This window comes from Syzygium oleosum, unplaced genomic scaffold (genome assembly GCF_021117445.2).
Source record: "Syzygium oleosum isolate NSW1041296 unplaced genomic scaffold, Sole_v2.1 Sole_v2.02, whole genome shotgun sequence".
In the NCBI taxonomy this organism is placed as follows: Eukaryota; Viridiplantae; Streptophyta; class Magnoliopsida; order Myrtales; family Myrtaceae; genus Syzygium; species Syzygium oleosum.
This window is the reverse complement of record NW_026607486.1, coordinates 18,230,260-18,257,234: the sequence shown is the minus strand read 5'-3', so window position 1 is coordinate 18,257,234 and position 26,975 is coordinate 18,230,260. Positions and strand designations below refer to the sequence as shown.

General features: G+C 39.5%; 3 protein-coding genes across 7 annotated transcripts; 2 read left to right on the top strand and 1 right to left on the bottom strand.

Annotated features, from left to right (window-relative positions):
* Positions 1-724: 724 nt before the first annotated feature.
* On the top strand, positions 725-4,213 carry LOC115663360 (NADH--cytochrome b5 reductase 1-like). Its single transcript, XM_030585368.2, has 9 exons — positions 725-889; positions 1,524-1,665; positions 1,782-1,872; positions 1,989-2,066; positions 2,399-2,479; positions 2,570-2,659; positions 2,943-3,008; positions 3,659-3,745; positions 4,089-4,213. Exons 1-9 carry the CDS (start codon positions 757-759, stop codon positions 4,179-4,181), a joined length of 861 nt encoding a protein of 286 aa, XP_030441228.2. The 5' UTR covers positions 725-756; the 3' UTR covers positions 4,182-4,213.
* Positions 4,214-12,747: 8,534 nt separating this feature from the next.
* On the top strand, positions 12,748-18,311 carry LOC115665116 (vacuolar protein sorting-associated protein 36). 2 transcript variants are annotated; one of them, XM_030587004.2, is made up of 8 exons: positions 12,748-13,672; positions 14,309-14,509; positions 15,936-16,087; positions 16,195-16,264; positions 16,743-16,878; positions 16,972-17,056; positions 18,063-18,119; positions 18,278-18,311. In XM_030587004.2, the coding sequence occupies exons 1-8, from the start codon at positions 13,022-13,024 to the stop codon at positions 18,285-18,287; spliced, it is 1,362 nt and encodes a 453-aa protein (XP_030442864.1). In that variant the 5' UTR covers positions 12,748-13,021; the 3' UTR covers positions 18,288-18,311. The 2 variants fall into 2 exon arrangements, with proteins under 2 accessions (XP_030442864.1, XP_056164503.1); XM_056308528.1 differs by lacking the exon at positions 18,278-18,311 and having other exon boundaries at positions 18,063-18,234.
* On the bottom strand, positions 18,204-23,411 carry LOC115666320 (probable 3-hydroxyisobutyryl-CoA hydrolase 3). Of its 4 annotated transcripts, none has more exons than XM_056308529.1 (14): positions 23,111-23,411; positions 22,897-22,977; positions 22,552-22,620; positions 21,356-21,419; positions 21,181-21,260; positions 20,917-21,000; positions 20,638-20,722; positions 20,440-20,525; positions 20,118-20,239; positions 19,908-19,968; positions 19,686-19,787; positions 19,449-19,550; positions 19,313-19,354; positions 18,204-19,098 (listed from the first exon to the last, which is right to left on the bottom strand). In XM_056308529.1, exons 1-14 carry the CDS (start codon positions 23,210-23,212, stop codon positions 18,823-18,825), a joined length of 1,356 nt encoding a protein of 451 aa, XP_056164504.1. In that variant the 5' UTR covers positions 23,213-23,411; the 3' UTR covers positions 18,204-18,822. The 4 variants fall into 4 exon arrangements, with proteins under 4 accessions (XP_056164504.1, XP_056164505.1, XP_056164506.1 ...); XM_056308530.1 differs by having other exon boundaries at positions 23,171-23,410; XM_056308531.1 differs by having other exon boundaries at positions 18,802-19,093; positions 23,111-23,408.
* Between the last annotated feature and the right edge of the window lie 3,564 nt (positions 23,412-26,975).

Genomic DNA, 26,975 nt, shown 5'->3' with positions numbered 1-26,975 from the left:
CTTCCATCCACTCCTACACAAAAAGAAAGAATACATTGTATCATCAGATAGTGTCAATTCCAATATATCAACATATTATTATTTTCTCCAACATATATAATATATATAATGTAAAGAAAAATGAAAAAAAATGGAACCAAGAAGACGTGGTGCGCGCGTCTCCACCGACAATGCAATCGTCTTTGCTAACCGACTCCTAACGTCGCGTCGAATCCATATGATGTTGTCCCAGCGTTCCTTTAATTCTCAGCCACGTTGTTGTACTAAGTGCCCCTTTTCTTTTTTTTTCTCAGGACATTATGAATCCATGATAACTATACTGCCCGAAATGGACTTTCCATTATGACGTCGGAACCAAATACCGTCCCGTTTTCGCGCGCGCGGCCCCCTCGCTTATCAAATTCCACGTGGGTCGTTCTTAATCCGGCTTGTATGCGAGATGGGTTGTTAAAAGTATCCCATATTGTTCGTTTATGGGATTATATACTCCTAATGTACATAAGCTTTGGAATTCGAATTTTCAATATGCTAAACGATCTTTGTTTTTATTTTTTTTTCCCCCATTGATCCCTCCCTTGATGCTTCTTGCCGTCCATGGATGCCAAAACCTACGTCCAAGGCAAAGCATATCACAAGAAAAGAACAAAAAAGAAAGAAGCACCAACGTATAGACATGGTCGTGACAATCAAAGTTCGTGTGTTTTAACCTATGTTTTAATTTTCTCTGCACAAAGAAAGCTGAAACCGTCTCTCAACATGCCCCCCTTTGGATTCATCATCAATACGGGTCTTCTCAAATCGATACGAGAAAACGCGATCGGCGTCGCCTTGGCTCTGGTCGCGATTCTAATTTCTGGGATCTACATTTTCAGGAGGAGCAGATCAAGAGGTTCGTGGAGAATTCTAATTTCGCTTTCGAAGGGGTCATTTTCTTATTCAGCATCCTAGCAAAAAAATGTCTTGACGAGCTATGATGTTCGACGTATTAACAACCCTAAAATTCGTCCACTGGTGACTGGGCCACGTGGTCCATGAGCTATATGTAGCTTAGCTGCCGTCTCGATTTACTCGTTTTAGGGTTTGGCTCCATTAGAATTCAGACAATGGCGTAGAAAAGAGGGTAAATTTGATGGCACCTTTCCGTGTTTGGACCGAATTATGTAGACAAATTAGACATTGATTCTTGGAAGGAAGAGAATCGAATGCGGTTCAGCTGACCCCAAGGACGTGTTCCTCAATCCAAGGGGAGAGGAAATAGTTTGCTTTCTAATTTTCCAAAACGAACGAGACGTGTTTCACGACCTAATTTACGTGGATTAATTCTTGCAAACTTCGTATATACGTCGAGACGGGTCGGTGTGATTTGACGGTCTTTTTCCCCCCTTCCACGGCGCTCGAGTATGTCCCTCTAATTTAAAATATTTCACTCGTCATCGTAGATCTCGTGAAATTAAACCTATTCGACCATCTTCTCGTGTGCCGATTTTATTACATCGTAGCCAATTTTTGTATGGTCCATTAAGGCTGCTTGGACCCCAAGAAGTTCAAGGAATTCAGACTCGTCAAGAAGACCCAGATCAGCCCTAACTCAGCAAGATTCAGATTCGCTCTTCCCACGCCCACTTCGGTCTTGGGACTTCCTGTGGGACAACACATAGTTTGCAGGTATAATACAAAAAAAACGAATTCTCAAAAATAATAGTTAATGCGTATTCGTAAATTTATAATGGACAGTAAATATATGGAGTGCAATTACCATTTCACTAATCTACGTCGAGCAGAGGGAAGGATAGAGACGGCGAAGAAGTTATCAGGCCGTACACTCCCATCACTCTGGACTCAGATCTTGGTTACTTCGAATTGGTTGTGAAGGTATATATTTTCATTAAAGCAAATCATTAATCAAACTATGCTAATCTACTATTATTGCCAGGACTGTTTTGTGATTTGGCCAAGTTGTAATGGATTGATCTGGCGAATGCTTTTAGATGTACCCAAAAGGAAGGATGTCTCACCATTTCAGAGAGATGCGTGAAGGTGACTACCTTCCTGTCAAAGGACCCAAGGTACCAATTAGTTCTCCAATTCCTCAAGTTATAGATGATATGTACATGCTACTGGCTAGCTAGCTGCTTTCAACTTGATCTGAACATGGGCTCTCGCCCGGGCCAAACGGGCCCGGAGAGTTAACTTTTTGCCGGCTCGGGAACCGCTATTTAGCTGCGAAGCTCAGCCCCCGCCGGTTGCGACGGGCGAGCTTGGGCGACGAGTTAGGCCTAACTTCAAAGCTCGGCTCGGTCTAACACGAGCCCGATGATAACCCTCCTCTCGATTTTTTAGCTGGCCAACAAAATATAACATCTTTTGCTCATCTCATCTCATCTCATCTCATCTCAAGGGACGATTCAAGTATAAGCCCGGTCAAGCTCGTGCGTTCGGGATGCTCGCCGGAGGCTCTGGCATCACCCCCATGTTTCAGGCAATGCTCCAATACTCTCATCAACTCCTGCACAAAATATTCTTACTTTTCTTCCTCTCTTTTCTTTTGACATTTTCTATTTCGACGCAGCTTATTCACGCGATCCTGGAAAACCCAAAAGACAAAACAAAAGCGCACCTCATATACGCCAATGTTACCGTCAACGACATACTCTTGAAGGTACGCGTGTATTTCTCCTCGGTTTTTCACTTTCCGAAATCGAATTCATCATTTATATTTCATTCATTCCACTCTTCTGTAATTTGTTGCGCCCCACTAGAGCATCTCAGGCAACCGTTACTCATGCTTTCCCTGAAGTTGATTTTGCTCTGCATTAAGTTGACCTGGTTTTCGTCCTGCTTTTACTGAAGAGATTGCAAAGCATTGAGACAGTTTCAGCTTCGTCATTGTATAACTACGGAGCGATATTCGCATCCTAATGACTTCCTACATTATTTTGCAGGAAGACTTAGACACCTTCGCCAAGAAATTTCCCGACCGTTTCCAAGTGTACTATGTTCTTAGTCAGGTCAGTGATGGAAAATTTCAGGTGGCTAATAAATCTTCGCTTTAACACGGCAGATATATCAAGCATGTTCATCGGTTATTATGCGCTGTTTATGCCGGCGTGTCGCCCTCGAAAATTAGTTTCGCCATTAATCGATGTTTGCCATTTTCAATTATTGACTAGAGATGTTTACGTTGAGATAGTTTGTTGTTATGAAAAGAGGCGACTCTAAGTTATGAAAAGGGACGACTATTGGATACGGAAAGAAGTGATTGTTGACATGAAAAGTGATGATGGTAGGGATAAGGTACGTATTCTCAAAAGATGTGTTGATTGGTTATCTATAAATAGATCTAAATCAAACATATTACATTGTTCAAACAACATCTTCTTCTTCGTAACTCTCACTTTTTCTCTTTTCATACACCTTAATAACACATTTAAGGTGAAATTCCAAGAAAGAAATTGAGTAATTGCTTGACTCGTTTCTCTGCGGCATTGGTGTATATCCCGGAGGTATATTTGTTTTAAACTCGACAGCAACGATATTGATGGCAAATAATACCTTAAGACAGTGATCGTCATCACGCATCAAAGCATCAAAATTCTATAACGATGCTCTATCTTCATTGATAATCAAATTTCCCCAACAGTTTATGCATTATTTTCAGCCTCATGAGAATTGGAATGGTGGAGTCGGGTACATATCGAAGGAGATGATCCGAACCCGCTGCCCACCACCAGCTTCTGATATACGGGTTAATCCCTCCGCTGTTCGCGTGCTTCTGCAATTCATGTTATGGAAATCTTTTCTCCTTAATGAAGCCCTCTTTTTTTTTTTTCAAAAAATAGGAATTCAATATTTTTGGCGTTTTAGGATTGAAAAAGATGAACAATAATTGAGGGAGAAATTTTGGTTCTCTCTGCAATTTTTCTTTTGGTGATTGTAATCTGTTTTTTGGGGAGCTTCAATTTTCTTTTTTATTCTTCAAGAAAAAAAAATGCACTTTTTCATGAATCTGAGAAATACTTGGTTTCCAAACTAAAGTATGATTCCGTACATTTTAATTTTTTTTTTAATGCTTGTTTATAATGTAGCAGATACTAAGGTGTGGTCCTCCGCCCATGAACAAGGCAATGGCTGCTCATCTCAACGAGCTTGGTTACACGCAAGATATGCAGTTCGAGTTCTAATCGGGCGAATTCCTCCGTATAATTATTCGAGTTAATAAGGAAATGATCTCATTGCCAAACACATAACTAGAGAAAGATAGCGTCCAAAAAATGACAACTTCGAGATTCTTGTTATTTATTTGCATGTAAATGTCAATCGAATATTCATTGTTTAATATGTATTTTCATGATAAATTAATGATTTGGGAGGGAATAGTCATTCAATTTAAAGTGGCAATCTTTTAAGTAGTGATATTTTTATTAGAAATGTGGATTTAAGATAAGTTCCGCTTTTGTTGGTATCTGATCTTATAGAGAGAAATAGAGTAAATTGCCGTGAGAGACATTTAGATTGAAATTTGAAGAAGTTGGTTTTTCTCCAAGTTTTATGATTGGAAGTATTTTAGTCATTGACTTAATACTTTAATATTATGAATCTTGTTCTGGATGTATTGAAATATAATTATTTTGTGGTGCTAGAAAGGACCAATTTTGAAGTTATGTTATTAACGAGTTCTATTCGAGGAGTTAGTAAGAATGTAAGATCATAAAAAGTAATTGAAGGTTTTTATTTACATAAAGCTTCAAGTGACTAATGAGACATTCTTAGGCTTCATCTTAATTGAGATTACGGAAATCTCAATTAGATTGGTCGATGGCTAGTGAAAAAGTTCAAGTTGTGATGAATGTGAAAGATGCTTTATATTGTGATCCGATAGATATATTGCAGTATAGAATTTAAGTTTCAAAGATGGTAACGCATTTTTGGTACCATATTTTTTTTTGTACAAGTACGACATTTTAAAGATCTTAGAGACTATTTAAGAATTGATAATTCTTTAAATTTGGAAGAAAAAGAAAAAGATTGCCAGAGTGTTACCATAATGTAATCTTTTTAGGCGTGACAAATCTTAAGTAATAATTCTTAGTGGATTTGTTCGAGCATAGTAATGCAAAGTGGGTAGATTGTTGGCTAAGTTTGGTTCAGCTTTCCCAATGGGCTTTGGGGAAATGCAAAGCAGTTTAGCCTAAAGGGCTTTGGGAAAATGCAAAGACTGTTTGGTAAAATGTGCTTTGAGAAGCAACTTTGAAAGGAATGCCACTTGGTGGAAAACACATTTGCAAAGCCCATTTGGGTGATTAATTTAAGTTTTTTAATTTTTATTTGTTTAAAATTGAAAAAAAAATAATTATTGCAACTTCCTTAAGTTAAATTTTGACAATAATATTAAAGTTATCGTGGAAACAATTTTATTAAAAAAAATAAATTTTATTTTTTTTAATAAAAAATTCAAATGGAAAAAATTCACACCAAAGTGGTCACTTTCTCAATTAAAAAAAGAAAACTTTCATTACAATAAATATGGTAACATATGCCATGAGGAAAGAAATTCATTATCCTTAAAAATTACAAACATCCTTAAATATTTTTTAAACTTATAGCTGTTTAATGACATAAACGTGTCATGTCAGATATCATTTGAAACACTACCCTCCTCATTTAAATCATCGGCAATTTGTGTACCTTACTATGGCGAGTGAGTTCCAATTCATATGAAGTTACGAGGGAAAAAAGAAATTACGGGGATTTGTATTAGATCAGCCAATTTTCATTGAGTAGGCAAAGCACCAAACTTCTCCAGTCTTACGTTTGTATACAAGTTCATGGCACTGCTTTGCCAGAAGAAACCATCTCTGTAGCCGAACCAAAATTAAAATGAATTGCAGATGCCTCTCGAGTCATCATCTCAAACGATCCTTACCCAACCAACCAAAATAATAGACATGAACCAAAATAAGCTTTCATTCTGCATTATCACAAGAAGAGCAAGATGTACAATCGTTTTCAGTGACTTCTCAACAGATTACAATCGTTAACTATGGGCAAGAAAAAATGATAAATTTACGTTTGCAGCTGCCCTAAAAGGAAGGCGAGAATTCTTTGCTTGCTGCTTCTTGTTGGCCTCTTATCATGGACAAACAAAAAGCCATTCACGATGATGAAAGTGGAGCAGTTCGTGCATCGAATTCAAGAGCATTTTCGTATCTCCTTGTAAGGAAAAAGAAAGCAGCTGTACCATGCGCTGCAACTTTTGGAGAGATCAACTTGAATCTCAAGCCCATGAACATATTGTGTGGAACATGTTCAGATGACGATAGTTTATCATTGCCGGCAATCAACTAGAGACTTCACTGGAGTTCCTCTTGCCCGGGCCTTGTAAATCACCACAGTTAGGCTGCTCACAAAGGCACTCCAGAGGATTTGCATAGAAGTAATCCTCCTCCTTGGGCTTATCGACAATAACTCTACGATGACTTGGCTGTGCCATCTTCTTCTCACGTGCCAGATGTACATCAACTTCAAAATTATTCCATGAAAGTGTTCCAATCTGATGCAAATCCAGTAAAACCATAAGCCTTTTACAATCTAATGGAACAATTCTCTTAAATCCAAGATACCTGCAGAAAAAATGTCACAGTTTGCACACAACTTTTTGAAGGAAAATGGGATAGGCCTAATTAATTTGACTAGTTCTTCCAAGGGAAATAATGGAAGAGCATCAATCAAGTTAACACACAAATAGCAATCTCAAAGGACCTAAGATACGATCGCAATCGACATCAACCAATCAGCTAACTCCCCCTCCTCACATTCAATTGGGACAGATCCACCGCAATCAACAATTGACCATTCGTACGTGATCTCTCAACAGTGTCTACTCAAAATAGGACAAACAAGAATAAATTCTTTGTCGCAATACATAAAATCACCCTATGCAAGTCCAATTCTTAAAACCACAACCACACAAAGTCCAGTCCAACTCCAACAATAATAAAAGCGAAGAGCCACCGACCCATCACGCTAAATGCTTGCAGCCGAGCCGAACAATAGTGCCGATCCAGTGGTATAAGCCACATGTAGGTCGAAATTTCCAACGATCACTTAGTCCCAAGCACAAAATCAAGAGGGCACAATTAGCAAAACCCAAAAGCAAGCAACGTAACCCCCAAAAAAGGCGAAAAAGAAAATCCAAAACGAGGCGAGGGAGAGATTGAACCTGTAGAGGAGCAGACGCGAGGGAGAGACCAAGCGAAGAAGCGCGGTCGCTCGGTTGAGCGAGCGCCGTTGAGCGAGACAACACATGCGAGGGAGAGGGAGCAGACACGAGGGTCTGGAGCAGACGCGAGAAGAGACGCGAGGGGTTGGCAGGGAGGAGATTACGTTTTGGTTTTTTCAAAAGGGGTAAATTTGGATTTCTAACGAGCTTTTTAGGACAAAAAAGGAACCTGACAAAATTTCATTAATAAAGAGTTTTAGCCTTCCAAAAATGCTGAAAGCTCAATGCTAGTATAGAGACCAGCATTGAGCTTTTAACCTTTTCAAGGCCAGCTTTCACCGCCAAAGCCCCTTGCCAAATGGTTGCCAAACACCCCAAATTTCCACCAAATGGCTTTCAGGCCCCGATGAGCTTTCAAAATGCTAAACCAAACGCTCCAAAGAAATGATTGTCCAGTGTTTCTTTAATTCTCAGCCACGTTATTGTCATGCATGACCTCTCAAAATGGTCGCTCTTGAGGATGGATCTCATTTGTAAATCACTCGACAGCGTATGCTCTCTTCCAATCTAGGTCTTGAAACATCACAACATTTCAATGGGCAAAAAGATGTGGACAAAATCAATAGGATGTATCCACATTTACCTGAGAGTTGACAGGGTGTGGTAATTCTGACCAAATCAAAGACGGGGTGTGGTAATAGGGAGCTCTTAAATGTATTTTCCTAATTGGTTAATATACTGCAGATTACCAAATTAATTATTCTCTCACTCGTCAACAATTTGAAACATTTTTTGCTCATCTCATTTCAAGGGATGATTCAAGTATAAGCCCGGTTAAGTTCGTTCATTCGGGATGCTTGCTGGAGGCACTGGCATTACCCCTTTATTTCAGGCAATGCTTGAAATATTCTTATCACCTCCTGAAGAAAATATTTTTATCATCAATTTGAAATGTTTTTTTTTTGGGGTTTTAGTTGAGGTTTTTTTTTGGTTTAATACCACGAAAAACCCTAAACTGGTACACCTTTGACAAATTTACCCCGAATTAATTTTTTGACCACCAAAAATCCCAAACCGGTACACCTGTGATAAATTTACCCTGAACTAACTTTTTGACCACAAAAAACCCCAAACCGGTACACTTGTGACAAATATACCCTCCGTAAAATTGGGTTAACACCACAAAAAATTACAAATTGGTAAACATGTGATAAACGGAGAGGTAAAACCCCAAACTGGTACACCCGTCAACTGTTACGTGTCATCCAACTCAGGAATTTGACGGTAAAATTTAACGGAAACTAATGGAGGATAAATTTGTCACATGTGTACAAGTTTGGGGTTTTTTGTGGTCAACAAATTATTGTTGGGTAAATTTATCACAAGTGTACCAATTTGGAGTTTTTAACCCTTTTTTTATTAATACCACAAAATCTCAAAACTGATATATCTGTGATAGATTTATCCCAAACTAATTTACCCAAAACGAGTACACTTGTGACAAATTTACTTTCCATTAGTTTCCGTTAAATTTTACCGTTAAATTGCTGAATTGGATGACACGTGGTAGTTGACGGATGTATCAGTTTGAGGTTTTACCCTCCGTTTGTCACAGGTTTATTGATTTGTGCCTTTTCGTGGTATTAATTCAATTTAAAGGAAACTAACGGAGAGTAAATTCGTTACAAGTGTATCGGTTTGGGGTTTTTGGTAGCCAAATAATTAGTTTAGAGTAAATTTATCACATGTTTACTAATTTGGGGTCTTTTGTGGTCAAAAAATTAGTTTTTGATAAATTTGTTACAGATGTACCAGTTTAAGGTTTTTCGTGATATTGACCATTTTTCTCTCTCTTCTTCTTTTTCTTTCTATAAACTTTTGGGTACACATTATTTGTGCCATACTGGAAAATCTGAAAGGCAATATAAAGGTGCACGTTATTTATGCCAGTGTTACCGTTGATGATATACTTTTAAAGGTATGCATATATTTCTTATCGATTTTCTCTTTCTAAAATTGAAATCAAATTTGTCATTTTTTATTCAATCATGCCACTCTTCTGTAATTTGGCATTGTTGGAAATGCGTAGTAGAAGTCCGATATCTTCACCCAGGGAGATCGCTAAGAGGGAGTCCAAGTCCGAGTCTGTTAACATATCTAATTGGACCCACCTTCACTTAAAAGTTTAAGCCAAAGAGATATGGGCAAACTAGGAAATATTAATTGTTCCACACCACACCATTTATTCGATGTGAAACTTTTCTAACACTACTCACGGGTGTATCTCAATAATCTCCCATTCACGTATGAGTTCAGCTCCCCCTTAATTCAGGCATCCTTATGCATATCTCAACTTAAATCTCCATTATTGCCCACATTCATCCCTGGTCTTTCTCTTCAAATTGAACCATGAAGTTTACCATGAAGTTTGCCATGAAGTTTGCCATCAGGGCCGCATTGCTACACCACAATGTCCATCGCCCAAAAACCACATTGATCTTTAGATTCCTTAGTTGAGATTTCACCAAACATCAGTTCATTTGTTGAAAGCGCGCAGCAGAAGTTCAATACCTTCACCCGAGGAGATCACCAAGAGAGAGTCCAAGTCTAAGCCTGTCAATATATCCAGTTGAACGCATATTCACTCGAAAAACTTAAGTCAATAAGTTATGGGCGAACTAGGATATATGTTAATTGCTCAACACTATTCACCAAACACCAAAACATATTGAGGGTCCACCAATCTACCATAAACTCTAATACTAGTGTTGAATAGTTTTATGGCTCTTTCAACCCAAAAGCTAGCTCAAAGAGTGAGATTTTCCCTCACACTTATAAACTGATCACTAGCCCTGGGATAACCCCAACAATCTCCTTCTCACACATCGAGCCATAGGTCAAAGCAACAACAACCTATATCTCCCGTGTGATACTTAGGTTTGGACTTGTTGGTAACCTAGGCTTTTGGTATGCGCTCCCGACAAATGGCATAAGAGCCGATGGTAGATTGGTGGGCCCTCAATCTATTTGGTATTTGGTGAATAGTGTGGAGCAGTTAATATATATCATAATTGGCCCATAACTCATTGGTTTAAGCTTTTGAGTGAGTGTGGGTTCAACTGGATATGTTGATTGGCTCAGACTTGGGTTCTCTCTTGACGATCTCCCTGGGTGAAGGCATTATGCTTCTGCTGGGCGATTCCAACAAATGGTATCAGAGCCAATGGTAGATTGGTGGGCTCCCAATCTGTTTCAGTGTTTGGCAAATAGTATGGAGCAGTTAATATATATCTTAGTTGGCCATAACTCATTTGCTTAAACTTTTGAGTGAAGGTAGGTCAAACTAGGTCAAACTAGATATGTTGACGAGTTCAAACTTGTTCTCCCTTTTGGCGATTTCCTTGAGTAAAGGTATCGGACTTCTGTCGCATACTCCCATCAAGCGCACTACACTAGAGCATATCAGACAACGGTTAGAACCATCCTTAAAGGTAAAAATAAATAAATAAATAAAATTAAAATGAGAGTAACAGTACTGTCCCCACCACATATATTCTCAAGAAAACTGAACAAGCATATTGTTTGTCCGGTTTCAAGAGAAAATTGTGAATCCCACTTGGTGAGGCCAAGTGGGATTTTTAAATTAGAAAAGAAATAAATCAACTAAAACAAAATAAGAAAATAGAAAGACACTTATTTGACACTTGTAGTTGTAAAAGAAAAATACTCATCATACGATTGTCAAATTGAAACTCGAGTACCTAATTTACACAACTTAAGGCATCGATAAGTTCAGCTCGAGCCCTAGCAATCCAAGTTAACACGAAAATCAAAACCATGATCATCTCGCTACTAACCAAAACTGCAATTTATTTAAAAACTTAAAGTATGTTAGATTTGTTTGATTAACATATTTTACCTCACTTTTATTTTTGTACAACCCTACTTTTTCACCATGCTGGCCAACTTTCAATTCAAAATAACTTAACTAGAGAAGTATGTATTTTGTCTTAAGTTTAATAAATGCCAGAAAGAGATTTATTGCAGTATACAGAAATTTTCACTTGTCTGGTAATTCTTTGAAATCTCATTAAATTAGATAAAAATACAAGTGTGGTTACTAATTATGTAATAGGTGAAAATGTTTTCGCGAGTGCACTACAAAAGAATTATGTTTTATATTTAAGTTGTCATTCAAAGTGTTAAAAAAGCTCAAAAGCATCAAGTATATTTCCTTCTTGTGGGTTTCAAATTTTTTTTTTTCAGGAAAAGGAATATTGTCCAACACCTGAGGATTTTCTATCAAGATTCTTGTCGAAATTTGCTCCATGTTATGGTTCCGGTTGCCAATCCCATTTCAATGAATTTTTTTTTTCAAAATGGGAATTTATTATTTTTGGTGCTTTAGGAGTGAAATAGATGAAAGAATAATTGAGAGAGAAATCTCTTCTTCTCTCTTCATTTTTTTTTTTAGTGAATGTTTACTGTAATTTGGGGAGCATCATTTCTTTTTAATGAAATTGAGAAATCCTTAGTTTTTCAAAATAAAGTATGAGTCGGTCCATTTAATTTTTTTGTTTTTCATGGTTCTTTATAATTTTGCATGTACTAACGTGTGGTCCTCCGCCCATGAACAAGGCTATATGGCTCCTCATCTCGGGGGCTTGGTTACGCACAAGAAATGCAGTTTGAGTTCTGATCGGAAAAGTCCCTTAATATTTATTATTCGTATCTGGTTAACCATAATTAATAAGGAAATATTTTCATTTTCACTCATATAGTATCTAAAAAAATGACAAATTTCCTTTATCGAGGTCATTTGATAAGTGCCCTGAATACACTCGTTAACAAAATTGTTGTTTTTTATTTGTGTGTAAATTTCGATCGAATATGCATTGTTTGATACATAATTTCATGATAAAACGACTAGCGTGAATTTAATATCTTTGTAAGTTTAAAATTGGACTTTCTTTTGTAATAACTGTAGTTTTTTATAAAAAAAATGTGGTACATGAAAGTTTGTGGGTCATGTTGAAGAGTGAGGTCAGTACCTATTATTTCAAAGTACATATCAAAATATCCACAAAAAGAAAAAAATGAAAATAGTCACAGAAAAATTCAAAATTATGCCAACTGTGACATATTTACCTTAAAATTTTTCTTGTGACATCAAACTTCTACATGTGTGACATATTTATTTTCCGTAAAACTTTCGTTAGATGATTTTTCCAGCCAAAACAGCGTTGTGTTTATTTTACTTAAGCCATGCGTGCAGCACCGTTTGCTTTCCGACGTCAATGTGGGTAAATTTTTAACGGCTCTTATTGACAGAACTTTGACGAGGGTAAATGTGTCGTACGGATACAAGCTTGAGATTTTCGGTGCTACTAAAAATAATTTGAGGTAGATATGTTACGACGGACATAATTAATTTAGGAGGTTTTTGGCGTCATTTGCCCCCCAAATAAATCACGTAAAAATAAAAAAAGCGAGGTTGGGAGTTAAGCGAGGGCATTTGCGCCAATCGCTGAGTTCTTCCCAAGAAGACAACGGCCAAGTAGCGCAGCTTGATCGGTCGATCGCACCTCCTCCGCCGCCCGCCCGCCCGCCCGCCCGTCCGCCGCCGTCGGGAGCCGCCTAGTCAACTCTCTTCCTCGCCCCGCGCCTTCTCGCGGCGTCGTTTCCCTCCGGCGCAGGAACGAGGATTCATCCGGACTAAGATCAGGCGAAGCAACGGATAAGGATCGGCAGCGATTCGAACATTCCTCCAGCTTCAACCTGCGGCGAGATTAAGCTCGATCGATGGCCGGAGCCGCCCTCCCCGCGGCGGAGCTGACCACCAGCGGCCGCCCGATCCTCCTCCCCGGCGAGATCGAGTGCTCTCTCCTCTCCAACGTCGAGCTCGAACCCGAAGGCTCGCCGCCGCCGCTTAGCTCCTCCATTCACCTCAGGTCGTCCTTCTTGATCCTCACGACTCACCGCCTCATCTTCGTCTCCGATTCCTCCGCCGCCGCCGCCGCTGCCAAGGCCGCCTCCTATGTCCCCCTCTCGTCCATTACGCGCATATTCTCGCTGAAGAAATCGATCAAATCGATGTTCGCGTCGCCGCGGCTCAAGTTCCAGCTGTCCGTGGGCTCGGACGGGCGAGTGGGCGGCTCGGCGATGAGGTCGCTCGTGGTGACGCTGGTGATGAGAGGGAAGGATGACGTGGAGGCGTTTGTGGACAAATTTAGGCAGAATTGGGGCGCTAGGGCTTGGGAGAGAGAGAAGGAGAGCGAGAGCGCGAGTTCAGGGTCGAGTTTAATTGTGGAGTCGACTGCCAGTTCGAGCGGGTATGATTCGAGAGGAATGAGAGTGGTTGGGGTGGCAGGGATACTGAGGAGAGAACAGGAGATGTGGGAGAGCACTGATAAGAGCTTGCAAGAGGCTTTCCAGGACTTGAATGCACTCATGGTAATGTAATACCTAAAAATTCAGTTTGTTTGATTGACATTGCTAAGAACTATTTAGGAGCGGGGGAGGGGAGGATTTAAATTCTCAGCATTGTGGTGCAGTTTGATTGCTTTGATTGACTTCTATACTGAAATAGTAAATTATTGATGTGATTATTTGGGATGGACTAATCGCGGTTGTCCTAAACTTATGGCGAGAAGGATATACGGCATTTAAAGAGTTCGATTTCTCTGTCCTTGTTTGGCACATTACTTGGATTTTCTTTCAGAAAATGTTTATTGGACCCTATCAGTTTGAATTAATCTGCTCTATAATGTCTAATGACTTGAGAGAACTGTCTAATTTTATGCTTTTGTTGACTAGCATAACATTTTGCACAAGGCATTGTTGCTTTGGGATGAGAAAAATGGGAAGGAGAAAAGACTTGATTTTCGGCTTACTATCCATGTACCGTATTGGCCCCGCCGAAAAAGCTTGAAGAAAGAGGAAACCCTAGGCAGATGTATAGGAATTGTCCTTTTTCATGGCAAATAGCAACTGTGACTGGCTGTTCTGTTCTATAGCTCCTCTCCTATCAATGAGTGGATTGCACCGAGGGCTCCATATTCTTATTTCAATGTTGCCTTGTGCTTGCAGAGTAAAGCAAAAGAGATGGTGATGCTAGCTGAGAAAATGAGGTCAAAACTTTTATCTGCCCCATCTCAAGCTGGATCATCCAATGACGAGGAATTGGGTTCAAAAGAAGAAATACAGGATTGGTTGTTGAGTGTTGGTATTGTATCTCCAGTTACAAAAGAGTCGGCCGGTGCTTTGTATCATCAACAATTATCCCGGCAGGTCCTCTTCTCTTGCCATTTACTTAAAAAATGCAATTTTTTCTTATTGATTGTTTGCATCTGTAACTCTGGTAAGCAGGACTTGGGACGGGTACTTAAAAATGGAACTCCTGGCTTTTGGTCGGCATTTTACTTAGTAAATATGTTGATTCTATATCTTTGTCTCAACATGACAGGGTAAAATAGGGTTGCAGTCAATACTTATTTAGTGTAATGCTTTCACAACAGTGGTAAAAAAAGAATTTTTAGAACAAAGTTGATGCTGGTGCATATTTTATCCTATCTGAGCGTTAGCATGGGAGTGCATAGTTTTCCTATGATTCCTGGTTTTTGTGCAATGTGGACCTCCCAAAATTTGGAACATCTCAAGAGCGCATGGGAAGAGATATTATTAATATGTTTTTGCTGAATAGCTGCTGTAGTCTAGTTGTTTCTGGGTCAAAGCTCGCTTATTGTATTTGATCTATGGTTATTATTTATATAACAGCATGTTCAGTGTTTATCCTTTTGTGTATATGGGGGAAGCTTGATGTATATACCCTCTGTAGCAGTTTTTTTCAGTAGATATAGTGGGTCTACACCTTCTTCTGCAGCATGATGTCATCTAAGTGAGATAATGTTGATAAGCTTTTCAGCATCGTGCCTGTGGAACACTCGTAAAAATATCAAATAAATGTACCCTGAATTTGGAATAGGATGACATGCTGTGGGACTTGAGAAAGCATTCTTTATATATGTATGAGGCTGAGCCCTTTGAATGTGATATTAGAGGACAGGATGAACTACTGTTTGAAATGATTACAGCATTGAAAATGATACACCTCAAGGTAGAAATTATGGAGGTGTTTTATCTCTATACTATGCGTGTGGGTATCACTGATCAATGGCTGGAGTTGGGGAAAAAATTAAAATGCTTGTTTCAAAAGTTTTTCCATAAGGAGTTTGCTGGTATGTGCTTCGCAAATTACAATCTGAGGGTGTGCTCATGAGGGATTTGCTCCATTTTCTACTTTTTGACTTATATAGCCCGATTTCGTTGCTTCCTTTTGTGTTGCCTTGTTGGCCCTTTTCGTTTATGGGGATAGAGAGGTAGAAGGAGAGGAGAAGGGGGGGGAGGGAGAGGAGTGTGGGGTGGCGTGTGTCACATCTTGTATAGTAAATCAAAGCAAGAGAATGAAGATGATAAGATGCATGCTGTTACAAAGCACTTATGGTGGAGTTATTCACCATTTGCTCCTTTTAGCAGTTGTGCAGTTATTCTATACTGAAGCTTGTCTCTAATACACCTGCTTAATATGTTCAGAATTATAAAAAAATGGACTACTTGTGTCATTCAATTTGTACCGTGTGATTTATTATCTTAGGTTTTTGGTTCTTTTTTTTAAAAAATTTTAATGAAAGGTTAATTATCCTTTTGTGGCTCTTAGTTAGCAGATTTTGTGAAGATTCCTCTTGAGAGGTCTGGAGGAATGATTAATCTAATAGACATGTACTGCCTTTTTAACCGGGCTCGGGGCACAGAACTGATCTCTCCAGAGGATCTGTTGCGAGCATGTTCTCTGTGGGAGAACTTTAATGCGTAAGGCATTTTTATCTAGCTGAGAGATGTCAGTGTAATTATTACTTGTTTTGAGATGATGTTCTCATTTTTTATATATATACTTATGGAGCTTTCCCTTCTCTCAGTCCTGTAATGCTTCGGAAGTTTGATAGCGGAGTAATGGTTATCCAGAATAAGTCCCACAGCGATGAAGAGGTGATCTTTCACTTGCTTTCTAATCTATGAAGGTGTTGATCGACTTTACTTTGGGGAGAAATGCCCCATGCTTGATTATCTGTGTTCAGTACAAACTGCCGAGATGAAATGATGTTATGCTTGTAGCTGCTATATAAGTCTTGCTTCGGGCACTGCATTATGGACTGGTTTTCATAGATATGCCACTTACCCGTGCTCTCTAGACAGTAAACACCCTCTCCAAGAGAGAAAATTTTATAGTTTGAGGCAAGAGGCTGCCAAACTTGGTCATGATCAAGAGTTGCCTCATATTAAATGATCAAATAATGGCAAAATCATTCCATGAGCAGTGTTAGTGGTGGGATATGCATGTTTCCTTTGACAGAAGGAACTATTGAGGCATGTGTGCTCTGTGGTTTATATTGCCCATGGAAGTACTAGTACTCTTACTGCTTATCTCCTACTTTGCCTGATAATAACTGAGGGATGCTGTTTATAGGTTTTTGCTAGAATCAAGTCTCTCATAACGCAGCCCGATGCCCTTCAGATGGGTGTAAGTGCTGGTGATGCTGCCATGACCCTAGGGATGGCTCCAGCAATGGCCAAGGAGCACCTCTTAACTGCTGAAAGCCGAGGTATGTGACTCTTAGAGAGATAAAAAATAATGTTGAAACGACTGGCATGCTATTGCAACAAGCATATTCTTACATTGCTTTGCTCTTTGGCAGGTTTATTATGCCGAGACATAAGCCCTGATGGCTTTCGTTTCTACATTAATCTATTTCCTGAGATTCGTACAGATGACATTTACCTGTGAGTAAAAAGCTTCTTATTAACAACGGTCATCCTACTTTGCTATGGCTTGATAATGATATTTGGACTTTGGGTTTTCTTGTACAGCACGCTTTTTTGGTGAAATTTTCATATGTAAATGACTATATGATATTATTTCGTTAGACATGACCACACATGTTCTTTGTACAAAAGAATAATTTGGTTGTTTTTTAACTATTTGTGGTAGGCACTATTAATCCAAGAAATTGAAGTTGTTTTTGCCAAAAAAACAAAAATACTGTTTCTGCTGGACTAACAACAGTAACAACTTCACGGAGCATTTTCATACTTGGCATAATCACTATCTCTTAGGCTATCTCTTAAGTTCTTCCCAATGAACTGCCGAGTGCTAAGTACGGGAGACTCTTTATTGCACTTCAGGGTCACAATTCATAAATTATTTATTTACCTAGCTGTTTAGTTCTTGAGCGATTAGGCTTCCTTAGATCTCTCATAAAACAAGGAATAATATTTAAATAGATGTGTGATAATTATGTTTATGACAGAGTCTTCTGGACTATAGTATGTATACCACAAATTGGGTTTGTCGCCAGTCATTTTTTTGTAAACATCCTATGTTGTCTCTGTTTATCTCGCATTTCATTTCCATGAAAAGTGGCTCTTGGATCTGCTACCCTGTAGCTACTGGGAAAGGACTTATAAAATGATGAAAGACTGCTGCCATGTTTAGCCCTAGATAGGACAATATCTTGTGACTGTACAATATGTTGTCAGTGTTGTATGTATTGTTTGTTCAATTGTTGCTTGGTAAGCCGTTTTCGAGAGTGGTCCATTAATGAATATGTACCAGACATCTCATCTTATTCTTACATGGTACGTCTCTAATTTTGAAAGCACCGCCCATGAGGTCATCCGGTATGAGATTAAATGCAGACGGTGTTGCGATCGCGAATTGTGTTAGATGCTATGGTTGTTATGTTTTTCCCAACCACATACACATATTAGCTTTGGTTTTCCTTTGCAGAGTGAAAGATCAGGGAATCTATGCTACATGGATCGAGTGTGCATCTTCTACTTCTAGGCAAGACACACTTCTTCTATCTCTTTGATCTTTGGTGGAATTGTATATGATATCGAACTCGGGTTGCAGCAAACATCACAGAAATGAGGTTGAAATTGTATTGTTTTCTTTTACTTGCCACGGACTTATGTCGGTCTTTCTCCCCCATAATATTACAGGTTGGAATGAGAGAGACACCTCCTGGTTCCTTTACTTTGTCGCGAACAAATCTCACGTCTGCTGACATCAAAGAGGGATCGCACTCTGCACGCCTGCATTTCTTTAGAGCCGTGCTTTGAACTTTTGATCATCTTTAATGGTGCAAAACAATTGGAGCGGGATTGACTGTTGAGGCATAAGCTGCGTCCCTATTTCGGAGACCGGAAAGAGACGACTTATGGAGTTCTAAGTCGGGAGGTTTATCTTCTTTCATCCTCACGATTTGTTGTTACAATAGATTTAGTCAAAATCGAGGGCCTTAGTCCATGTGATTTATGTGACGAGACGAAGGATTCAGGGGTTTGCCACCGACTCGCCGTGGCATAGCAATACCCTCATTCTTTCCCAGCTTCGGGATCTTGTTCTTGCGAGAGCATTCCGGTACATCTGCGAACGAAAGCCCGAGATGTCCATCCTTTTTTCGTTTTCATAAATTGAAATGCGACGTTCACATGCTTCGTAGATACACACGTCTCATCGTCACGAGCATCTCTAGATAGAAGATTCATAGATCAGTGCAACACTCCAAAGATATAAAATAAGTCTGCTCATCGCTCGAACTAGAAGTGAAAATATCATACAAGCTGTGATGGTTCTGGCTTTCCAATTCATTTCGCCAAAATCTCGGACGTCCCTCAGAGCTTTGCCCGGGCCATGGTTCGGCCTGATCTGATCGGAAGCTGCAAGTCGACCCAATGCGGGTCGATCCCGACGAGACCCGTGAAGAACTTGCCGACCATCTCGTCGGTGATCGATTCCAGCTTGGGCGGGTCCCACTGTACTTGTCAAGATTTAACAGCGGAAGGGGGAAACCATTAGAAAAAATTGAAATAAATGTAGGCAATTTTTTTCTACTTTTCTAACTTCGTTCGGCTTTTCTTTCGACTCTCAACGCTCAGGGGTGTCCAAAATTTTTTTTCAACAATTTAAAAAGTTTTGAATTTCTATAACACGATACATGCACATAATTTGCTAATCCTATGATGATTATGTACCTGGGGCTTTCTGTCCTTGTCGAATAGCATCGCTCTCGAACCCTGAAAAATGGGGATTTCGTCATCATATATACATAGATAATATGGATATATAGAAAATTAAGAAGGAATGGAGAAAATTAATTTAAAAAGGGACCTCATAGAAATCTCGATGCATGGACCGGCGCAACATGTGGCAAGAAATTATGTATTCATGAGCCAGACATTTTTCAATAGTTTGTGCCCGTCCTTCTCTCATCTGGGGGTGCAAATTTGATGACGTCAATAAATGTTCCTTACTCACTTAAGTTCATGATTACTTGTATATTATAAAGTTTCACATATGAAAATAAAGAAAAATAAAGGAAAAAGTGATGGAAATGCAATGGCGTACCGATTTCAGAGTTATCTTGAGGCTTGTTGGAGAGGCTGATCTCATTGACCTTATAGCATCTTTGATCCATTTCTTTTCTCCATCGTTTTCAACCTCATTTTCCTGCCAAAAAATAAATAAAAAAAGAAGACCTAAGTTAAGTGGTTTAGTAAATACGAAGCACGAAATCACACGAAATTATTCACTTTTCACACGAAATTTCACTTTTCGCTCGGATGTTACCAATGACGATAGTATCTCTTCGACGGTGGGTTTTGAGAAGCACCTATTGATAATCTCCAACCTGCATCGCCAAATGACCAATGTCAATCGAGCAGATAATTTTCGACCCCTTTTTGCGTTTAATTTCATGAATCGATTTAGTATAAAGGGCACGTGATTACGACGCCAAGCATTTGTATGAGAATTCTTGAAAGCACACAAAATAATTACCTCCTGAAAGTGCTGCTTTCCTTGAGGCTTGGTTTATGAGCGAATCTGTTTAATAAATCGGAAATGGTTGATTTCTTAAGAGGTGCTTCCTCGCACACACTCTTTTCCAGCAATGGAAGGTCCTGAAAATAAACTCAAAAGAAAATTAGTTTTTTTTTTCCGAAAAATAAATGATTATGAGAGAGAGAGAGATGATAATTATTAATCAGAGGAAAGATAAAATTTGTCATTTATATTCCATAGTCTCAAATAAAGTACAGTGTGAAGAATGCGATAATTACTCGAGAAATAATAGTCCATGTAAATAAATAAATAAAATTACCTTGGAGAGCACAAAATGAGATGCAAGACCACAAGCGAGCATTTCGCTGCCGTCGAGGCGAGCGCCGGTGAGCGCTAGATATTCTCCTGAGACATTCGACCTTCCACGGTGTGATTCGCAACAACAATGACTCGAAAGAGAGATAATCAAATTCGTTTACTGCACGTTCGAGTTCCGATAACCTATCGATGCGCTTACCGAAAGAGCCCGGAAGCTTGGACAGGAACTTCGATGCACCAACATCTGGAAATAGACCTATCGATGCTTCTGGCATTGCAAATACCTATTCATTTATCCAACAAGAAAATGGTAGATCCATATAATAAGTAAAACATCGATGATACGTATATCTAAGCTTCGTTGTGAAGCATAAGCAGCATCGTATCACAGAGACTGGGCAATTGGTGGACCCATAGTTCGTCGCGCGAAGTAAAAACCGCATTCGAATCGATAGCGAGAGATCGGATAATCTGATACCGTGTTCTCGGTGACGACGCGAAACGCGGCATGCATGGCGAGGCCGGCTCCTCCGCCCATCACGATCCCGTCCACCAGCGCGATCTTTGACGGCATTCAAGTCATACGGTCAGGCGAAAATATATACACACACACATCATATCAGGAGATTCAAAGGAGATTCGAACGGCCCTCGCGTAAAACGATTCCTCTTCGACCGTAAGGTAACGCAATCGATACATGATTTTGATTATGCAAAGAGAACTAGCAGTGATTTGAACTGACCACAGGTTTACTGTAAGTGGCTATCAGATAATCCAGCATGAGCTGACTCCTGTAAAAAGCACCAGCAAAGCTCCAATGCCCTGTACTTTGATTCTCCATATGTAAGGAAGCATCCCATATATGAACAGCAAAAGAGCAGATGTGTGGGAGAGAGGGAGAGAGAGGGAGGGAGGACCTGCCCCTGATGAACAGATGAATCCTTTGACATCTCCTCCGGAACAGAACGCCTTGCCCTTTCCCTGATAAAAGAAGTTTGTCTCATGACATCTCTACATCTACTACATTATACAGAGTCAAAAGCTCTTTCAATCTTAGACTTTTACTGAACAGTCTCGACAGAGATCAAGCCTGTTGTCAGATGGACAGAAGAAGGGGTAAGCCTCGGCTTCTAAAGCCCCGCGCGCGGTCATAGTTGACTCTCAATCAATATGCGGGGGGTGGATTTATGAACAATGGAATGGAGGGTCGGTTCCTAAGATTGGCAGATCTTACGAAATTTTTCGGGAGAAAATTGTCCAAAAAACCCTAAATTTATTATACAGTGGCGTATTCAGTCCTAAATTATTTAATTTGACTAATTTAGTCATACACATTTTGACGATTTTTCAATATGGTCATTCTGGCCAAAATTGCCGACGTTGGAGTTTATTCAGCACCGGCTATCTATGTGGCATGGCCGGCCAGTGACGGAACGCTGAGACATGGACGGTTTTTGTAATTTCATGAAAATTTTCTTTTGTTTCTTCTTTCTTCTTTTTTTGTTCTGTTCAAGTTGAAGGACAAGGCCCCCTAGCAGAACATCCACCTAGATTAGGCCGCTGTCCTTTCAACCTAGGGGCCGTATACAACCCAAGTAGGCTGAGCTACAACCGGTCGACAATGGAGGGGCGGTGGCGGGCGATCCAAGCGTTCATCAGTGTGGCGAGGGCATTCACTTACCTAAGGGACAACGCGGCTGCCAAGGTCTCGATGGGTAGCATGACCACGGTGGATATGTCGGTGGAGTGTGCGGGGATGCTTTGGAGAGGCTCTGCGAGGGCGTCGGCCCTCGCCGGCCATCCTTTGCCTATGGCCGGCAATATGGTGGCGAGCACGACCATCGCCAAAACCAGCCATGGGCGAAAAGGAAAAAGAAAAAGGAAAGAAAAAAAATCATAAAATTGCAAAACTTGTCCACATTAGTGATTTTCTGTGAAAATTGGCTAAAAGAACTGTAGTAAAAAATCGACAAAAGTTTAGGACTAAATTGGCTAAGTTGAAAAGTTTATGACCGAATTGGCCGTCGTACAATATGTTTAGGATTTTTTGGATACAATTTTCCAAATTTTTCAGCATCCGAAAGTAGGAATCACAGCGACATTTAGTACGCACCTTCAGAGTTATGCATTCGACTGCAGGATCACATTCATATGCTTCCAAAGCCCTTAACATCTGAACCACCTGTGATTTGGAACCAGAAAAGGTGCACAATGAAAACAACAAGCAATCCCATAATGGAAGCATCAATCTGATTACGAAATGGGTCTTGCAGAATATCATACAACATGTCTTCTGTTTAAATCTCGACTGTGAAGTAATATTTTTCATATCGTAAGTTATATATAAAGTAAAACTCCTGAACAAAACATCTTGTAACAATTATCCGACATTCCTTCGAGTTTTGAGCAAAATTCATTGTACTATCAAATTATACTCCATTACAGTAACTGTTCGTACCATTTCATAAGTGAGGCAGTTCAGTTTCGTGGGCCTGTTCAGTATCACCTTCCTCACGCTCGAGATTTCTTCGAACAGAACCTGTTTCACCAGCAGTTTTGCATCAAGAAAGATCACCCCCCAGAAAGGAACCCCAGATCCGAAACCCGGGCAAAACATCAAGAAGCCGCATCGCATGCATACGCGGGCTGCGGCGACGACAAAGACAACAAACCATGCGTCGCGCAAGATACGAAGTACGTGCATGGGGAAGCAAATGACGATATATGTGCACCTGGTCGTCGTCCTCGAGGTTGAACGAGCAACGGAACGCCATGAGATACCGGCACACGATTTCAGAAACGAGAGAGATCGAGCGAGAGAGAGAGAGAGAGAGAGTGTGTACAATGGCGAGGTACAGATTAGGGTTTATATGGATCTTGTTTATTTCCACCCTTCTCTAAATCAGAAGGTGCAAATTTGGTGGAACCAGTTCATTAACGTCGTCCGTAGATACGCGCCGGCCTCAGGACTATGGTATTAATTGGCGTGGCTGAGAACTTACCATTTTTATGCTCATTTTGCAGATGCAGCAGTTGCTCTCCCTCGTTTCATTGTTGCCCCAAATCCATTTCACCATTTCTACTCGGTTCCCCACGACGAAACTTCTATCGACCACGTACTTTTAGAGTAAATAAGAAATATCGGTTCGATTTCCGGCTCGTGCTTTTCTTCGTCCTTGATAGGACGAAACTTTCTTGAGCCTGTAGTGGCGGGTCACGGATATGGAGATCGTCCCCGCGTAAACTTGACTTAGGAAAACAAATATGGACAACGTCGGTCCGATTCTCCTTTTTCTTGGTTGGGTCGCATTCTGGTTCACTTGCGCGGCGCAAACTCGGGCACCGCCCTCATGGGGGCTATGTGCTCCTCCCACCTTTGGTCGGAGGAAATTTGCTCCAACCATCTTTGATTGGCGGGTTACAAACATGTATGCCAATCATTTTCAGTTTGATTTTAGTTAAGAATGCCTGTGGTGAATGTTTATAACTTGTATCCCAACAATTGGAGACAGGGTTGAAGAAGAATATAGTCGGCCTTTGTTTGTTTTAAGAAGCATGGTTGGATGTGTTCAGGGAAGTTTCCTTTGATTTGGGATGCAAACAAATATAACCCATGTTTATATTTATAAACTATCATCAAGAGATTAATCATTGAGAAAAATGAAGTAAAACATAAAACCTTTTTATTTTACCCTGCGCTACTACAATGGGCCACATGGAATAAGTAGGATTGGTCTTATATGATATCAGCGCAAGACCTCCAATATACATGTGCATATTTTAACAAGTCAATAAATGAAATATATGTGACTCATAATAATTTACAAAAAATGATTAGCAATATTTGTATTACACGCGTATATGGTGCGCCTTAAGAGATTCCATGGTCGTACCGTATTCTCGATGACGACACGAAACGTCCCATGCTTCGATAGCCCAGCTCCTCCACCCATGACAATTCATTCGACTAGAACAACCTCGTACATGGATAATGAACATATAAAAAGAAAGTAGCGAGATTTCACACTATGATTCGGCATATAATCTATATTAACATTAATGTCAGGAGGCATTGCTACAGAAAATTAAGGATAAAGAACCCGTATTAGTTCCTCTAATATAGTGAATAATTCTTTTATTTTAACTCAAGCACCATTGATGGAATGCAATGAGTAGAAACATATTTTTATTCGCGGCATGGATAACAACAACAACAATAGTAATAATAATAATAAAGACATGAAGTGGGGCATGTGCCTATACTTTGATATGTAGACTTGGGGGACTCACCACAGGTTTTGGGTAAGTGGCCAGCAGATAATCTAAGATGAGCTGAAGACCATAAAATCTTGTACCCAAGCTCCAATGTCCTATGATTTTTTTTTTTCCATATTTAATGGGGCATTCATTAAAAACAAAAAAAAAGGTGAAAATAGGAGCATAAATGGTTAGAAAAAACATATATATATATATATATATATATATATATATATATATATATACACAGAGAGAGAGAGAACCTGCCATAGTTGTGCAAATCACTCTCATGACATCGCCTCCAGCATAGAAGGCCCTACCATTCCCCTGATGAAATTTTTCCAAAAATGCATTAAATCACATGCAAAGCAAATTGCTAAAATTGGCAGATTTGTACATAAAAAAAAATAACCGCAAGAAAAAAAGATTTATGATTCCTAGCACCCAAAAAGGAAAAAAATGAGAGAGAGACAGAGAATGAAAAAGCATGTGATTTGTCATTTTCACCTTTAACATTATGCATCCAACTGCAGGATCATGTTCATATGCTTCCAATTTCCTCAACATCTGAGAAGCCTATCAAGGGGATAAAGAGGAGAAAAAGTTAATTGTCTCTGTTTGTAGTGGGTGTGCAAAAGATCTAAAAAATATAAAATAAAATATTTCTGCCACAACTAATATTACTAGACAATCCATGATAACCACAAACTTTTTCGTTTTTTCTTTTTTGGTTTCTGAGAATGAGGAAGCCCATTTGTGCCTTTGCATAAATTTAAGTCATCAAGAGCTGTGCAGAAGATCTCTCGTTCAGTGGTAAGAATGTTAGAGGAAGCTGTCCTTTGAAGGTTCACTAGTAGCACAAATTATGTGGTAAAAAACACCACAAAATCATCAAAACCAGTTTCATAGAGAGAGAGAGAGAGAGAGAGAGAGAGAGAGAGAGAGAGAGAGAGAGAGAGAGAGAGAGAGATTAATTATCTGTACTATTTAGTACCATTTCATAAGTGATGCAGTTCAGTTTCTTGGGCCTATCCAGTATCACCTTTCTCACACTCGAGCTTTCTTCAAACAGAACCTGTGGACCACCTCCATTTTCACATCAACCAAATAAGAAGCCAAAGAAAGAAAGTTCGTATACGCCGTGCTATAAAAAGAAAGAAAGAAAAGATAGGGAAAGATGTGCAAAACCCTAAAGAAAGATTTATCTGAAGACAAAGAGTAAGCTTGTTCATGAAGAAGATAAGTACATAAATACTTACATATACACTCAGACGTATAGATATATATCTGGTCGTCGGCCTCGAGTTTGAAAGACAGATGCAAAGCTATGACATCAGGTTAATTATTATCTGAAACTCAGGAAGCGTGGGGGAAAATAACCCTAAAAGAAACAGAGAAGGAAAGAGTGAATATATTTTGAGAGGAATCCAAACACATTCAGACTTCAGAGTTCGCATGCAACCACTTAACACACCCTGTTGAGAGTTGACCCACCCTCACAAACCCTGTTGAGGCCAGGGTGTGCGCTTCTTATACCAATCCTCGAGTTCAAATCGGATTTAACCAGAAGCCCATGTGTCGTCGCCAGTGAAAAGACGAGTCTTAGTTTTCTGGGAAGGAGTGAGGAATGAGTCGTAAACATGGGAATGGCAACAGATTCACAGCAGAGTTCCGATTCGTACTCGCAAGCAGATGACCGAAAATTGCAAAACTCTCTGCCATTGCCAACTCAATGCCTCTGCAGAACATTAAATTCTTCAGACCCGTACTTGTACCAAACCTCTCTCTTTCTCCGCAGAAGCAGACAAGCAAGAAACTTTTGTTTTGCAATAGGAAAAAAAAAAATAACCCATCAAACCCCAGAAACCCTAAACGAGTTTGATTTGCACAACTATGGCAGGTTCTCTCTCTCTCTCTCTCTATATATATATATATATATATATATATATATATATATATATATATATATATATATGTTTTTTCTAACCATTTATGCTCCTATTTTCACCTTTTTTTTTGTTTTTAATGAATGCCCCATTAAATATGGAAAAAAAAAAATCATAGGACATTGGAGCTTGGGTACAAGATTTTATGGTCTTCAGCTCATCTTAGATTATCTGCTGGCCACTTACCCAAAACCTGTGGTGAGTCCCCCAAGTCTACATATCAAAGTATAGGCACATGCCCCACTTCATGTCTTTATTATTATTATTACTATTGTTGTTGTTGTTATCCATGCCGCGAATAAAAATATGTTTCTACTCATTGCATTCCATCAAT